Source organism: Lagopus leucura, unplaced genomic scaffold, assembly GCF_019238085.1.
Source record: "Lagopus leucura isolate 7727_CA_CO unplaced genomic scaffold, USGS_WTPT01 35447-1_obj-0_obj, whole genome shotgun sequence".
Taxonomy (NCBI): Eukaryota; Metazoa; Chordata; class Aves; order Galliformes; family Phasianidae; genus Lagopus; species Lagopus leucura.
Window position 1 is genome coordinate 5,613 of NW_024968155.1, and position 15,742 is coordinate 21,354.

The 15,742-nt window shown below is 59.8% G+C and overlaps 1 protein-coding gene across 2 annotated transcripts; it reads right to left on the reverse strand.

Annotated features, from left to right (window-relative positions):
- Positions 1 to 1,923: 1,923 nt before the first annotated feature.
- ANKRD52 (ankyrin repeat domain 52) lies at positions 1,924 to 14,732 on the reverse strand. 2 transcript variants are annotated; one of them, XM_042894255.1, is made up of 27 exons: positions 14,627 to 14,732; positions 13,151 to 13,229; positions 12,620 to 12,690; positions 11,561 to 11,761; positions 11,356 to 11,443; positions 11,129 to 11,271; positions 10,789 to 11,001; positions 10,599 to 10,677; positions 10,159 to 10,273; positions 9,992 to 10,074; positions 9,790 to 9,907; positions 9,236 to 9,304; positions 8,681 to 8,821; positions 8,481 to 8,558; positions 8,077 to 8,188; positions 7,630 to 7,701; positions 7,103 to 7,304; positions 6,647 to 6,734; positions 6,424 to 6,541; positions 6,048 to 6,267; positions 5,882 to 5,969; positions 5,255 to 5,338; positions 4,755 to 4,900; positions 4,343 to 4,425; positions 4,054 to 4,136; positions 3,705 to 3,796; positions 1,924 to 3,087 (listed from the first exon to the last, which is right to left on the reverse strand). In XM_042894255.1, the coding sequence occupies exons 5-27, from the start codon at positions 11,441 to 11,443 to the stop codon at positions 2,843 to 2,845; spliced, it is 2,760 nt and encodes a 919-aa protein (XP_042750189.1). In that variant the 5' UTR covers positions 11,561 to 11,761; positions 12,620 to 12,690; positions 13,151 to 13,229; positions 14,627 to 14,732; the 3' UTR covers positions 1,924 to 2,842. The 2 variants fall into 2 exon arrangements, with proteins under 2 accessions (XP_042750189.1, XP_042750191.1); XM_042894257.1 differs by lacking the exons at positions 12,620 to 12,690; positions 13,151 to 13,229; positions 14,627 to 14,732 and adding an exon at positions 11,980 to 12,093.
- Positions 14,733 to 15,742: the final 1,010 nt, after the last annotated feature.

Genomic DNA, 15,742 nt, shown 5'->3' on the forward strand with positions numbered 1-15,742 from the left:
CTGGGGGGCCGAGGAGCCGCCGCTCGGCGAGCTCTGCACCAAACGTTGCCGCAGGAACGCGAAGCAGGAATGGTCCGACTTTGGCATGGAGGCGGCGGCGGAAGCTTCCCTCCGTCCCTCTTACAATGCACTGGGAAACCACCACGAATCTCGTTGAGCAAAAGAACGCGTTATCACCGAACACTTGGATTATTACTGAAATCGTCAAGCTGTGCTGTCGGATGAATGCGATACAGCGTTAAAGGAGAACAAGACTGGAGCTGCGGGGAACGCGGCCGCGCTTCCCCCCCATCGCCCCCAGCCCCCGACCGCGGCCGCGCTGCTGAAACCTCGCTTCACTCCACTGTCGTTATTATTATTATCGTCGTTATTAATAATAAGACACGAGGGGAGAAAAACCTCCTCGCCAAGAGCAAGGGACGCGTCCACACAAAGCTGCAGGGAGGAAACGAGAAGCCCTTACGAGGTCGCTTTGATTGTCTCATCGTCCCGTCGTCGCGTTGAGCGACAACGCGCAGCGCGGACAGAAGGCAAAAGGGGCCGGGGTTGGAAAAAGGAACCGAAAAGCGCAACCGAAATACCGAAAACAATCAAAAGGAGAGAAGGAAAAGCAGCTCTGTGTGCTCTAAGGAATTCTCTCGTCCCGGATGCAGCAGAAGCCGTGACGGACCGACCGCCAGCAGCCCAGGCCGCGGGGCTCCGGACCCCATCTCCCAGCGCAGGGAAAGGAGCCGGGAGATGAGGGACGCGGCAGCCATGTAAACAAATCTCTTTTTTTTTTTTCCAGTTCTCCTCTGCAGAATACTGAAAAGGATCTTCAGAAAGGACCTTTCGATTCAAGTTTCGTGAGCTCTGGTTCCCCATGAGGTATTCGGCGCAGGAAGGCCAGCGGGAGGAGGGGGTGAGCGGGGAGCCCGGGGGGGGGGGGGGGGGCAGGGAGCCGAGCAGCACCGCCGGGGAGCAGCGGGCACCGAGCCGCAGAGCTCCTGGGACACAAAGCGCTCGCAGCCGGCGGCCGCTGCTCCCCTTTGGTTCTGAGGGCTTTGGTAAAAGAGAGCCGCAGCGCGACGGGCGCCGCCTGCGCTGCCCAGGGCCGGCCTGCGCCAGCGCCACGGAGCGGCTCCAGCAGCAGCGGGGAACGACGCCGATTTGGTTACAGAAACGCCTGCCTTCCTGTGCTGTGCAGAACCGGGAGGCAGCGCAGGACACGGAGGGGTGGCTGGGAGGAGCGGGAGCCGAGCGGCCAGAAAGCGGCTGAGAGCAGGACGTGAGCGGGACAGGAGCAGAGCACAGCCAGCTGTGAGCGGGATGCGAGCAGCCCCGAATCCGACACGAGCAGAATCCAAGCAGGCCACAAACAGCCATGAGCCGACATGGGAGGCCACCAGCAGGAACAAGCGGGCTGCAAGAGAGCCCTGAGCGCACCAAGAACAGGATGCAAGCAGGAGCCAAACCATGCCACGAGCTGCCGTAGCTGCGAATGTGCCACGACAGGAACCAAAGCAGCCGCAACAGCCATGAGCAGAGCGCAGGCAGGACGCAGCAGCACCAAGCTGTGGCTCCCAGCCCTGCTCTCGCCCCCAGGTGCCCCCAGCCCAGGCCAGAGCCAAAGCCAGCAGCAGCATGGACCGCAGGCCGCCCCCCGCAGCCCCCCCCCTTGGCTCCCCGCTCTTTGGCATCGCAGCCTCGCCATGCGGAGCACGGGGCGCCGGCTCTGCGCCTGCTGCTGTTACAGTAATTCGGAAAGAAAAAAACAAAACGGAACAAAAAAACCCAGCAGTGCAACGTTTCTCGAATGCTTCAAACCTGCCTTATAAATACGATCTCTGAGATCAGAAAAGAAAACCCGACACAACAAAAAAAGCCAATGATCTGACAAAGGCGCGAGCCACTAAAACCTGCGAGCTGCGGTAGAAAAATAAATACAGACCTATCGGGGGTGTGAATAAGGACGCTGAAGTGCATTTTCTTCCTTATTTAAAGGCTGAAGGTTTCAGACTTTTTTTGGATTTTTGTTGGTTTTTTCAAGGTAAATGCTTGTTTCTTTATAAATAACCTTTTTTCTAACAAAAAGCAACACTGACTCTGGCACGGCAGCAGCCACGCGACACGGAGAACAAAAACTCTCTTAGGATCCGACATCTTGTCAAGAGGAAAAAACAAAACCAAAAACAAACCAGAAACGGAAAACCAACAGAATCCCTAAAGTGCCTGGCGTGGGGAGCGAGGTTCCAGCAGCGCCCGCAGACCGCGGCGTCGGGCAGCAGCGCCCGCTTTTGCATAAAAATGACAGCTGCCAAAAGGGTGTTTTAGTGTCCCAGGTACAGTAGATCTCGATTCAAGTGTCTGTATTGGAATCGGAGGATGAGCACGAGAGAAAAGCGACTCAGGGAGGAGCGTTACAGCGGCACCTGGCCAGGAGCGAGCGCCCGCCCCAGCGGCTGCACGGCACCCGGCCCCAAAGCACACCAAGAGTTCAGGCTTCCCCGTCCCAGTGGAACCGATTCGATCCGCCCCAAAAGCGGGAGCCAAATTCTCTTCCCACCAGCAGCCCCGGGGTCAGATGGTCCCCATCAGCCGCTTGGTTTTGTTTCTAATTGAGTTTTTCTCGTTTGGGTTCTGTGGCCGCGCAGCCCAGGAGGTGCTGGGTGCCACACAAGGGGGCTCAGGGCAGCCCTGCTCCAGCAGCAGCGCGCCGCCGCTCAGCAAGAAGAAGCGTTGAACTCTTGGTGTGCGCGGCCGCGCTAGAAGGCCCGCCCAGTCTTGTTCTCCTTTAAAGTGCCCTATATTTATAGAATTTCTAAATAAATATAATAAGATATTAGGTCACCCATAGTTTAAGCTACTCCGAGTAACAGCCGTCCAAGCCGATGGCGCCGTGCCGGTCCTTGCCGTAGGGGCAGGAGCTGCCGTTGGGCAGCGCCCCGCAGGCCGCGGTTTTGGCTGCGATGCCGCAGTTCTTGAGGAGGTTGAAGCTGAAAGAGCTGATGGCGTCTTTAGGTGGGAAAGGCTTCATGGTGGAGAGGATAAGTGCCAGGCAGTCGGCAACGTCCTTGTTGGGGGCGCACGCCAAGGCTGGGGTGTGACCTGGGACAGAGCCGGAGGTGAAGGGGCTGCTGCCAGGACCCCCGGCACGGCCAAAGGGAGGAAGGGGCAGGGAAAGTCTCTCGCCTTCCGGCTCCGCGTCACCCTGCGCCCGGCAAGGGGCAGCTTTCATCCCGTCCTATCTCAAAGGACCCTGCTCCTGGCCACCAGCGGTCCCTGCCCTGCTTTGAAGCGTGCTGGGATCAGCGGGAGGTGAGCTACAAAGCCTCAGAGCCCTGGCAGCGGGGCAGCACTACTGGTATTTTTCACAACCTGAAGGTGTTCCAGCAGAGCAAAAACTGCTGGGATGAACAGCTTCTGGTGGCAGCAGCCAGCTTCTGCCAACTTGCAAGCGAGTCACCGGCTTATCAGCGGCTCAGGCTGGCACCTGGGCAAGCGAGCCCAGGAGACACACGAGATAAAAAGCCCAGACGATGCATGAGGTTAAGACACACATGTCTGAAAGCCCCCGGGACAGGGAATGCCTCCGCAGGGGCGGCAGGGGGTCAGCATCGTCACGCTGACCGAGCGCACGCAGCTCAGACGCAGAAGTGGGAAATCCCAGCCCACCGCCTCCCCGCGCCGCCCCGGAGCCCCGCGCGGCCCTGAGCAACACGCACCTTCTTCATCCACAGCCAGCACGGTGGCACCTCTGCTGAGCAGGGCCTGGACAACGGCGGCCAGCCCGTTCCGTGCAGCGATGTGGAGCGGCCTGCGGAGGGGAGGCAGCGCTCAGGGGCAGGCAATGCAGCCACAGGGCCCTGGGGTGGCAGGGCTGCCCTCCCCCAGCATTGCACGTGTTGGAATCAGCGCAGGCATCGGGGCTGATGCTCACGGCGCGCACCAAACGTGTGCACCGCCTTCCGCCATCCTCTTTTCTCTCTCTCCTCTCACCCAGGCCTCACCACCCCCCCGGAAAGCCCTGATTTCCACCCCCCACCTCGCGGTGCCAGCTGTCCAAATACTCACATCTGCAGAGCACTGTTACTTGCATTGATAAGGCCAAGGTCTTGGGTTTCCCCCAGGATCAACAAGGCACACTTTTCATGACCCTGTAAAGGAGAATGAACTGCTTGTAGCACACAGGCAGCAAGACGGGAGCTGGGTGCTGCCAAAGCTCAAAGCAATTCCCTGGGATTCAGAGACACCCCCAAACACATCCTTATGGAATGGCTCACCACTCCAGAAGGGTCTGCAAAGAGAGCTGATGTTTCCTACACTCCCTTCCCTGCAGTGCCCCTGGGCTCCGGCTCCCTACCTTGCTGCAGGCCAGGTGAAGAGCTGTGTTCTTGTTGACATCCAGCACAGTTATATTTGCTTTTGCTTGGTACATCAGGAACTCTGAAATGAGGAGGGACAGCTGTCACGAGAAAGCGAAGCTCAGACCACGGCAGCGGGAGCAGCAGCCACACGCTGAGGGGCAGCAGAGGCACAGCCTGGCTCCAAAGGACCCCAGAGGAGGCAGAGGGGCCTCGCAGCCCATGCTGGGGAAAGCAGCTGCGTCGGTGGGGCCGACAGCCCCAAGAGAAGCTGAAAGCACTGCAGCCCCCGAGCAGCGAACGCCTCCGTGCCCCCAGGGAGTCCCAGGCTGCCGCAGGACACAGACGGCGTGGTGGCAGCCCCCTGCCGACCAGCTGTGCCTGGGGAAGGGGCGGCTGCTGCTCACGTACCAACGGCTGCGGTGTGCCCGTTCTCAGAGGCCATCATGAGGGGAGTCCTCCCCAGCTTGTCAGTCGTGTCCACCTCGGCTTGGTGGCGCAGAAGCAGCTGTAAACCATGGATGTTGTCTGCAAAGGCAGCAGCGTGAAGGGGTGTCCTGGGAAGAGGAGAGCTCAGGTAAAGAGAAGGGCACAGAAAGCACCGCAGCAAGACTGCCTGGGCCTGGAGACACGCCTGGGGACATCAGAGCTGGAACTCAACCATCTTAACGGCCCCTCTTCCAACCCAAACCATTCCACGATTCCACGATTTCAGGACAGGGGAGACGCAGAAGCAGCAGAATTGCTTTTCTGCACTGCGTGCAGCCATTCCCTCCCACAGCCACCCCAACAGGCTTCTAAGACAGGTCAGGTAGCGCTGCTGCCACTCTCCTGGTGGGAACCAGCAAGAAGAGCTGCAGGAGTCACAGCCACCACTCAGCAGCACCACAGAGAGCAACACCTGCGCTCACCTTCCTTTGGCATCTCTGCTATTAACAATCTTGGCACCTAATGCTTCCACCAGCATTTCAGCAGTGCTGTCCTGGTTGTTAATTCTGCAGTGGGGACAAGAAGGAAAGTTAGAACAAGACTCAGCAGCATTAGCATGGCTGCAATTGCAATGAGGAGCGGGCTCCCGAGGCTCGAGAGCCATCGGCAGCTGGTCTGGAGTTGCTCAGAGTAAAACACCCTTTCTCTTTTTTGACGGCAGCCAAGGAGGCACAACACCATGTCACAGAACTGCTTTGCTCATCCCTCTGCTGTCAGCTTTCCAGGGGCTGACCCTCTCACCTCGGCAGCCCCACCAAGCTGGCACGTGGACCTCCTGCATGCCAGCCCTGGCTGCGCTGCACACAGCCAACAGACAGATGCCCTGCAGCTCCTAGAGGCCCTCCCACGGTCTGGCAGCCACCTCTCTGCCGGAGGGGAGCTGGGACAAAAGGGCTGTGTAACCCTGAGCTGTTACTGCCACCCGGAGAGAAGCCCTTGGCAAGCAGGACAGCTTTGGAGCTCCATCTGCAGGCTCCAGCCTGCTCTGGCCCTGCACCCCTCTCCCACGTCACCTGGTGAGAACCCAGGGCAGCCCCGACACCACTTACACTGCACAGTGCAATGGAGTAAAGGGGTTTCCTTCTAAGTATGCAAACGGATTGTGTTCAAGTAACAATTCAAGACAATCTTCATGCCCTGTGAGGGGAGAGAGACATAAGGCAGTCAGCACCCAGCCAGAGCAGAGGTGGGATGGCGCCCAGCCCCGGCTCTCACCGCTGTACGAAGCCCAGTGCATTGGTGAGTAACCGCTGTAGTCCACCACAGAGTCCAGGGGGTCAGTAGAGAGGGCTGCCTGCAGCAAGGTCCTCAGGATTTCTAAGTGCCCACACGCCGATGCAAAGTGGATCGGGGTCCGGCCTTTGAAATCCCGACACAGAACGAAGGCATCGTGGTCCAGCAGAGCAGCCAGGCAGTCCTCGCAGCCCGTTACAGCCTGTGCCAGAAGAGAGGACGAGGTCAGAGGAATCGGGCTACTTCACTGAGGACTCCTGTGGCAACAGGAGCCCCTCGCTTGTCCTCCGAGCAGCCCCACGCAGGAGGCATCAGAGCAGAAGCTGCAGGGCTCCAGGCGCCCCAGAGATGCACTCACCCCCCGATGCAGGGCGGTCCTTCCTCTCTTGTCGGCTGCGTCAGCTGTGGATCCCTTCTCCAGGAGGAGGTGGACGCAGTCGACGTGGCCGTTCATGATCGCCAGCATCAGTGGGGTTCTGTGGGGAGGAGGGGGCTTGGCACCGCGCTGCGCTCAGGCGCTGCCCCCAGGCCTGACCACCACCCTGAGACGCAGCCCCAGAGAAAGGCGCAGGCAAACTCACTGGCCGTGGATGTCCATGACATCGGTGATGTCTGCCCGCTCCCCGCTGTCTATCAGGAGGTGCAGGGAATCAGTGTTCCCGTTGGCAGCTGCAGACAGCAGAGGAAAGGCGTCACAAACCCGCACCAACGAGTCCCTCCTTCCAGCTGCCACCACAGCCAAAGGTGCAGACTCGTGCTCAGCAGCCGGGCACACGTGGCTGAGCAAACTCATTACAGGGTTGCTAGGCTACAGGGCCAACAGCACACGCACAGGCTGAGCTGGAAACACGTGTGTGCAGAAGCCGCTGGTGTCCTCTCCCAGCTTGCTGCCGGGCAACCGGGCCCTCAGCTTCTCCACAGGTGCAGCGCCTGCCCCATGCCGGCCCTAAGCCCCAGCCGTCTCCCCTTCCCCGATGAGCAGCTGGGGAACGGCTAAAGGAGATCCCCGGCTCCCTCGCAGCCCCCAGCCTCATTACCTGCAGCGTGGAGAGGGGTCCACTTCCTCTTCCTCTCCTTCACCAGGGCGGAGGCGCCGTGGCTGGTGAGCACCTCCACGCACTCGGTGGAGCCTCTCTCCGTGGCGAGGTACAGGGCTGTCCGCCCCTTGTGGTCCCGCACGTCCAGGTTCACGAGGGTTTCTGCAAGTGTCTTCAGGGCTTCACAGTGACCATTATAGGCCTGAGGACAGAGCGGGCGACGTCACCGCAGCGTCCAGAGAGGCTGCGGCCTGCAGATCCAACCCTGGGACGGTTCTGCTGCCCCCTGTTGCGCTCCCACCCCGCTCTGCCCACATGCAGCTGAGGCGGCCGTGAAACAGAAAGAGCAAGGAGCCCCAAGTGCAAATCAAAGGGACCTCGAGCCCCGGGCTGCTGCCCCCCCCCCCTCTTTGCCCCACGCAGCTCTTTGGACAAAATGGAGCTGCTGCAGCTCTCTAGGGCACAGCAAACCCCAGCTCAGAGCCAAGTGCCCTCTGCCACCCTGGGGCTGGGCCAGCCGTACTCACAGCTAAGTGCAAAGGGCTGACTGGAATGGTGCTTTCCACATCCTCCAGGCAGTTAAAAGACATTTCCAGGAGCTGCGACAGCCAAAACACAAACAGTAAGGGCCCCCTGAAAACACGCCACCGTGGAGGCTTCAACCCACACCCTATCTACCAGCAGGCTGCAAGGCAAAAACAGAACCAACTCATCTGCCCTGGAATGATCTGAACTACAGCAGAGAACCTTCCTTAACCTCACCAAGGCCCGAGTTCTTACTCTGTGCTACCATCAGCACAATGGCTGCTGAGAATCCCCGAATCCCCCGAATTTAATCAAACCCACTTCCCTTCCTCCTGAACAAACAGCACTGCAGTGCTTCCAATGCACACAACTGGACGCTGCAAGGCTCCAGAGGTCCTCGTGGGGGCCTCCCCCACCCCCCGCAGCACACAAGGCTTTGCTTTACTCACCAGTTCAAGGTTCTGCCTGTTGCCATACGCAGCTGCATAGTGGACAGCTGTGTATCCCTGCTTGTCCCGGAGGGATGGGTCAGCACCATTATCCAGCAAGAACTCTAAACAACTGCAGTAAGGGAGAGAAAGGGAGATCAGGAAAACAGTGAGAGTAGAGAAGCATGACCAGGAAGGGACTTCCTGCTCGATCTGAGAGCAGATGCTGTATGAAACCCTGCTGGACACAGAGCGCATGCAGACGCCCTGGGGATCAGGGCTGGGGCGATGGCCAAGGTTTGCTCAAGAACCAAACCAGCAGGTGTTTCCTCATTGCAGCTCAGCTCAGCGCAAGCAGGAGTGAAGTATTGCCCTGGGAAGGGGTGAACAACAACCAGTGTCCAGATGGGGCTGCACGGACTCACAAGAATGCCTCCTTCATCCTGGACTCCTTCAGTGGCTCCTCATCAGTGTCATGGCTGTTTCCTGAATGAGTCTCTGCTCTGAAGGGTCAGAAGCTGCCATCAGTTTGCTGACCATCCCCCTCCCCCCTCCTCACAAGGCACGGCTTGGGGAGGCGGCCAGGGCACAGCAGAGCACCCCCCCGCTCAGGGCACACGCTCACCTCCTGTACGTGTCCGAAGCAGCAGCATAGTGTAAGGGGGTGCAGCCTTTACAGTCAGCCTCATTAATACTGGCTCCTGCAGTGACCAGCGTCACTGTACACTGATAGCTGCCGTTGGCAGCTGCGTAGTGCAGTGGAGTCCTGGGGAGGGGAAAGGAGAAAGGGCTGAGGAGCACCGATTGTCACAGGGAAACCTGGGGGCATCGGCAGGACCCAGGGAGATGCCCACCGCAGCTGCCGAGCTGCACCTCACTTTTGGGCAGCTGCTCTGTTTAAAGAGCCAGAGCCAGACTCCTCAGGGAGATGTGGGGCTAAAGCAGCAGCGTATGCAGGGCACTACATCCAAAAGCCTCCCTGGAGGCAGTGTTTTGTCTTCTGACACCTAGCCCAAGCCATCAGCCTGCCCAGATTCAGCTGGCATCACCTCCTAAACCCCAGCTCAGCCCCACACTACTGCTGGGAGGCTGTAAACACCACACGCAGACCTGGGAGAAGCCCAGCCCAAACCCAGCTGCTGCAGAGGAACCACCTTTGCAACGCCCACAGCACGCTTACCTTCCGAATTTATCTCTCCTCCTCAAGTCAGCACCGCTGCTCAACAGCAAATTAAGACATTCAACGTTCCTACAGGAGTTGGGGAGACGAGTCAGACACAGACGAGAAGGCAGCGCAGCAGCAATGCTGACTCCTCCTAGTTGCAGACAAGGCAGCTGCACTCCTACCCACACAGCCTGGCTGTGCGGAGCTCAGCACAGCCCGTCAGCTGCAGCCACGGCTGGATCTGCTCGTGCAAAGCCCTCCAGCAGCATCGCCCCCGTGCCTCCTGCACTGCCAGCGCCGCCCTGCACGGCCAAACGGCACCAGGCGTTCACATGGCCAGCTGAGCCCTGCTGCTCTTCTGGCATCACACTGCGAACCCTTCCCAACCTCGGCCAAGCGAGCACTGCAGCTCCATGTTAAATAAAGGCCAACAGTCCCAGGGCGCAGAGGCTGGGATGCATCAGAACCAACACCCCCACACGGCCCAACGGCGCCCCATCCGCTCCTGGCCCTCAGCACACATCCTGACCTCCTGCCCAGGGCCCAGCGGCAGGCAGCGCTCAGCTCACCCTCCGGAAGCAGCAGCGTGGAGGCAAGTCCTCCCAAGGTTGTCAGGTGTGTTGATATCAAAGCCTGCAGACAGCACGTGCTCATTGCTCAGCGAGGAGACGATGCTGTACAACTGACCTGCGGGGCAGAGGGCAGGGAGTCAGGGCAGCGCAGCTCTCAGCCTGAGGATCCCCCGCAGGCAGGGGCAGCCCGGCCACTCACCTGAGGAAAGTAGCTTACGACAACAGTCTGAAAATCCAAAGAGAACAGCTAAGTGCAGAGGGAACATGTCGTGGATCCCACGCCTGCAGGAGAGGGGACGGGCTCAGCACGGGCCCTCCTCGCATCCTCCAGCCCAAGGAGGCAGGGAAGGGAGAGATCTTCCTTACCTTGCAGTGTCAGCACCATTCGTCATCAAAGTACTAATTAGCAGCTCGTGGCCATATCTAGCAGCAACGTGGAGGGGGGTATTGCCGTATTTGTCAGCACAGTCAATCTCACTGCCTGGAAAGGGAAAGCCGAGCGTTACCAGCGGATCTCTGCACTCTAATCCCAGGAAGCAGCCTTGCTCTGAAAGAGGCTCAGGCTGAGCCGGGAGCGAAGAACACGGGCCAGGCTGCTCTGGTGGCTGTGTCCCATCTCAGGACGCGGCTGACAACTCGAGTCCATTCTGCATCATGCAGGACAGCTGCAAGCTGCTGTCTGTGCTGGGAGCCCACCTGCCAGCCTGGGGCATCACATCTCCCCTTGTCCCCCAGGAAGGGACGCGTTCAGCCCCCTGGGGGAGGCACTGAGCAGCACAGCAGCAGGATGGGCAGCAGCCACTCACCATTCTGAATGAGGATCTGCGAACGCGTGAACCGCCCGTGGATGGCAGCCATGTGCAGGGGGCTCTTCCCTTCCTTACTCTGCAGAGAGCAGAAGCGAGGTTGCGTCAGGCTCCTGTCACCACCCCAAGCTCCCCCCGGGGCAGCGGACCCCCGCATCCCCACCCAGGGCTCAGCCCCTCGGCACCAGACCTGAAAGTTGACGTCGGCCCCGTTGTTGACGAGGAGCTCCAGGCACAGGGCCCCGTTGGTGGAGACAGCAGCAAAGTGCAGAGGGGTGAAGCCCTTCTCGTTAGGCTGATTGACGTTGGCGCCGTAATTAACCAGTTCATTGGCCACGGCATCTTGGCCCATGTAACAGGCGATGTGAAGTGCAGTGTTACCAAAGGAATTTGGTTCGTCGATCTGCGGGAGCAGCAAACCCAGAGGATTCGGGGATTGAGAAGGAAAAAAAAGGGGGAAAAAAGGGGCAGCCACAAAGCAGCCCACGCTGCCAGGCTGCCCGGCTCCCAGGGCCCGGCTGCGGCCTCACCTCCACACCCAGCCGCAGCAGGTGACGCACAACCTCGATCTGCCCGCTGGCCGCCGCCGTGTGCAGCAGGGTGTAGCCCTTCTTGTCCTTGCACGCCACGTCGGCTCCCCGGGCCACCAGCAGCTTCAGAACTTCCAAATGCCCTGTGGGAAGGAGAGGTGAGAGCCCACGGGCACAGAGCGCGCTGCGAGGCGAACCCACGGGGTGACGCCTTCTGGGGGACCTACCCAGAAAAGCCGCCCAGTGGATGGGCTGGCGATCCTTCTTGTCGCAAGTACTCAGGCTGGCCCCTTTGTTTAACAGCAGGTTCACCATCTGGGTGGAGAAGAGCAGCGTGAGGGGCCTGGCTGCCGTCCCACCCCCCCGGCGCCACAGGAGCAGCCCAGACGCGGGAGGGGACGCGGCGAGGAGCCTGCACCCCTGTGCACCCACCTCGAGGTGGCCGCTGTGCACGGCGTGGTGCAGCGCTGTGCGGCCCGTGCGGTCGGCGACATTGACAGTGCTGAGCAGGGGGATGATGGCCTCCACACACTTGGTGGCCCGGTTGGCAGCGGCGACGTGCAGAGGCGTTTGCCAATACTTGTCGCGGGCATTGACGTCTGCCGAGTGCTTCAGGAGGAGGTGAAGTGCTTTCTGGCAGGAGCAGAGGAGAGGAGAGCTCCAACTCAGCCTGCTGGAGCCACAGGCTCATCCCACCCGAGCACAGCTGTGAACTGCAGCCGCATGGGGGTACTGGCACGGGAGAAACGCATCTGAGCCGCGGGACGTAACAGAATGAGGGCTGGTTTGTGACCAAGGAGGTGCAGAGCACCAGAAGGACAACGAGCGGAACCCATCGAGCTGCACTCCACAGCGATTCCCTTTTTGCTGACAGCAGCCGTGTGCTGCAGCCCCACACTGGCAGCACCTCCTGCCTCCTGGACATGCAGCGACTTTCCACACGCTCCCAGCCCGCAGCAAACGCCTCTGGCAGAGCTTTGCGCTCACGCATTTCATCTCCTGCCTGCTGCCAATCAGACAATCCACAAGGCCAGCTGATGTGTGGTAACTTGCCCTGCGTGTCAGATTCAGAGCTGCTGAACCCTGCCTCCAACCAACACGGCAGCAACGTTCCTTGCTCTCAAGTAACTCAAAACGGGACGGAGTTAAGCGGGATGAAGTTAAGCCCACGAAAGCCAAATGTCAGGAAACCTTTCCAATAAGATCTCCTGGAATCAGCTCCGAAAAGAGAGAGGGAGCCCCATTATCCGTCAAAGGAACATAAAGCTGGATTAACCAAAGCCCTTGGGAAGGGGGAAAAGGCAGGAGGGCAGCGTGGGGAAAACACGCGCTGGCTCCTGAAGGAGGCAGGGAGCAGACAGGATCTTCCCCAGCTCTCATTTGAAGCATCTGCGTTACGAGGCCACCCTCTCCCCACTCCAACAGAACCATCCGAGCCAAAGGCAGGCAGGACAGCAGAGGAGCAGCGCTCCTCCTCCCAGCAGCACGTACCTCGTTGCGAGAAGCCGCAGCGCGGTGCAGCGGGGTGAGCCAAACAGTGTCCTTTGCATTGACATTAGCACCTGAGGAAGAACGAGAGCAGAGGCTCAGGAACAGAGGTGCCCAGCTGCTGCCACGCGGGGCTCCTGCAGGCACAAGCAGCAGCCCTGCTGCAAAAGGGGGCTGTGCTGAGCTTCAGGCGAGGACAGAGCCCAGGAAAAGCCACATCCCTTAAGGCTCTGCCAGCTCCCCCCCGAGCCAAACAGCCGCAGCAGAGCCCCGGAACGCAGCTCTCTCCTGGCTGGGTGCCCTCCTCTGTTAGTTCAGCTCCACGCTGCTTCGCCATCTGAACAAACCTCTTAGGATTACAGCGACGTTTCCTAATCTTTCCCTGCTGCAATCCCACTGGCTTAATTACCAGCACAGGGGAGTTTGGAGGGTGACCAACCCCTCCTGCTCTGTACCTCCCAGCGCAGAAGGGATCAGAACGACTCCCTCAAGGCAGCCCAGTGCTGAGCAAAACGCTTGAGCCCCAGCCCTTACCTGACAGTATGAGGAGCTCGAGGATTGCAACATCTCCTATGTAGGCAGCAGCATGCAGAGGTGTTCGTCTTTCTTGGTCCTGAGCAGGGATGGAAGGAGCTGCCATCAGCTCTGAGAGCAGGGGAGTGCTCAGCACAGCCCCTCCTGCCCAGCGCAGCACAGCAGGTGGCTCAGGGCACACAGTGGGAAGCTGCTCCAAAGGAGCCGCCTCCCCCCACGGGAACCACAAGCAGCTCCTGCAGCCTGCTGGAGGCCAGCGAGGCTCGCGAAGCCCCTCTCCAAGCCTTGGTTGGATTAGCTGAAGAAAAAACACCTTTCACTTCTGTTTGCTCAGGGCTGGGCCCTGCGCTGCCTCTGCCTCCAGGCACTCAGCTCGGGTGCTCCTGGGGAAGTGCCACGTACCAAAGCTGGGAAGCAAGCAAGGGGAAAGCTGGAAGAGCACAACTCGCTTCCAGTCCCACATTTTGTGCTGGGGGGGAAAAGTAATTGTTTTTCAGAGAGCTAAGCACTGGGAAATGGGGGCAGTCTCATTTTTTGCAGCACGCTGAGCTGGCACGGCCAGGCAGGAGGATGTGAAAGCGAAACTCAGCTGGCAGGTCAGCAAACAAGCAACAACATCTCTAAACCTGCACGCCAGAAGGAAATTACGCATCAACAATCGCGGTTTTATTCCCTCGGCAGCTGCACGAGAGCCCTGCAAAACAATCCCAACACTGACAGCGAGGACGAGGCGCTGCCCGGTCCCTGACCCAGGCAGGCACAGGGAGAAGCCCTCAGCCCTTCACACGCAGACCGTGCCACCACGCTCTGCCACAGGCAGCAGGCAGTGCTACAGGGGCGGCGCAGAGCCCAGCTCCGCAGCCCAGCAAGGTGGTGAAGCAGAACACTGCTGCGCTCGTGGCTCAGCGCTCGGGCTGGGAGCGTGGCGACTGCTGAGCCGGCGCTGGTCCAATGGAGGAAATGGGGTGTGCACCAAGGGGGGACCCACGGGGCGTCCCAGAGAGGAGCAGCACCTTCCGGCACCCACCAGGCTCACTCTGCTTTGCTGACCAGCTCCAATCTTCCTCCCTCTACTGGGAATAACCTTACGGTTGGGTTCTCGTCAAGCCATTCTGGGTCAGCATCCCAAAGAAGTAAAAGGTGAAGCGGCGGCGTGGCAGAGCTGAGCCCCCACGGGAGCCCCCCCCCTCAGCCCACCGCCTCCCAGTCACGCTCTGCGCCACAGGAGGCTTCAGGAAGAGCTCTCCAGGGACGGATGGGAGCCCCGTCCTTCCACACACCCCATTTTACACAATGGAGGCCAAGGGACGAAACACAGCTAACAGCGGCAAAATCCTGAATCGACTGGAGCCCCCAGCTCTGAGCTCCCTGCAGAGCCCACCCCAAGCCCCCCAGCAGCCCATGGCCCCCCAGCGCTGCTGGGAAGCGCGTCAGGAGCCGGGTGGGGGCCTGAGCCGCAGGCTGGGCAGCACTCACCAGTACGTTGATATTCTCCTTCTGATTCAGCAGCGACCGCACTTCCTCTACATCGCGGTTGAAGATGGCTTGGACCAGAGGAGGCTGCAGAGAGAGGGATGGGAGGGAGGTGAAGGAGGGAGACGGAGCCCTGAAAGCTGAGCGCGGTCTGTGCGAGGAGCAGGACGGGGTGCTGAGCAGCTCGACCCGCACCAGGGACCGACCTCAAAGCCAGCGGAGGCGGTTCTCATGGCCTGGTATCTTTTAGCAACAGGGATCGATGCATTCGTTTAAAACCAACCTATTACTTCAGCAAAGGGAACCCAGCAACCATGGCTCTACAACTCTTCGTTTCAGCTTCCATGGGTGAAAGTCTTGCCTTCCTCAATAATTCTGCACCAGGGGCACCGTAGAATACTTTTATCTTTTGCCTCGATGGCTTTGCCTCACAAGAAGCCCAGGAGTCATAATAGAACACTTTTATCACCAGCTGCAAGGACACCTTCCTCAGTGCCACGCACCCTGCTCTAAAAGCTGCTCGCTGCGGCCTAGCAAGCAGTGGGAATTGCTTGGGAAAGGAAAAAGCCACCGAAGGGCCTCAGGAAAATGGGGACGGAGGAGGTGGGCACTCGACCACCCTTCACAGCACTGAGCGTGCCCAAAGGGATGCGAGAGTCCTTGGAAAAGAGCGAACACGTGTGCCCATACAGTGCACAGACAGCCTTAGCTGTTCAGATGCGGAACCTGAACTCTGAGAGGCTGCTTGTTTGTCACGGCGCCTGGTCTGCATGGCGAGGAAGAAAGGCGTGCTGCTTTCTAACACTGCACTGGGGTTACAGAGTTTTCCTCCTGGATTCCGGCTGACAGCTCGGATGGGTTTTGGACGGGGAACGCTCAGAGGGTGGCTTAGAAAAGCTCCCTGCTATGGAGCCCAGGCAGCGGTGCTGAGTGCAGGACGGTAAACTGCAGGGTGCCCAGACTCCGCTCAGTGGGAGATCTCGGATTTTTCACCGCTCTCCCATCCCTAAAAGCAGCGCCGCATACCCCGCGTTTGGTGGGGCAGCAGCCACGCAGCCCAGCGCTCTGCGCCCAGCACCGCCGGCTCCCGCAGCATCCACCTGAGAGCCGTCAAAGCCG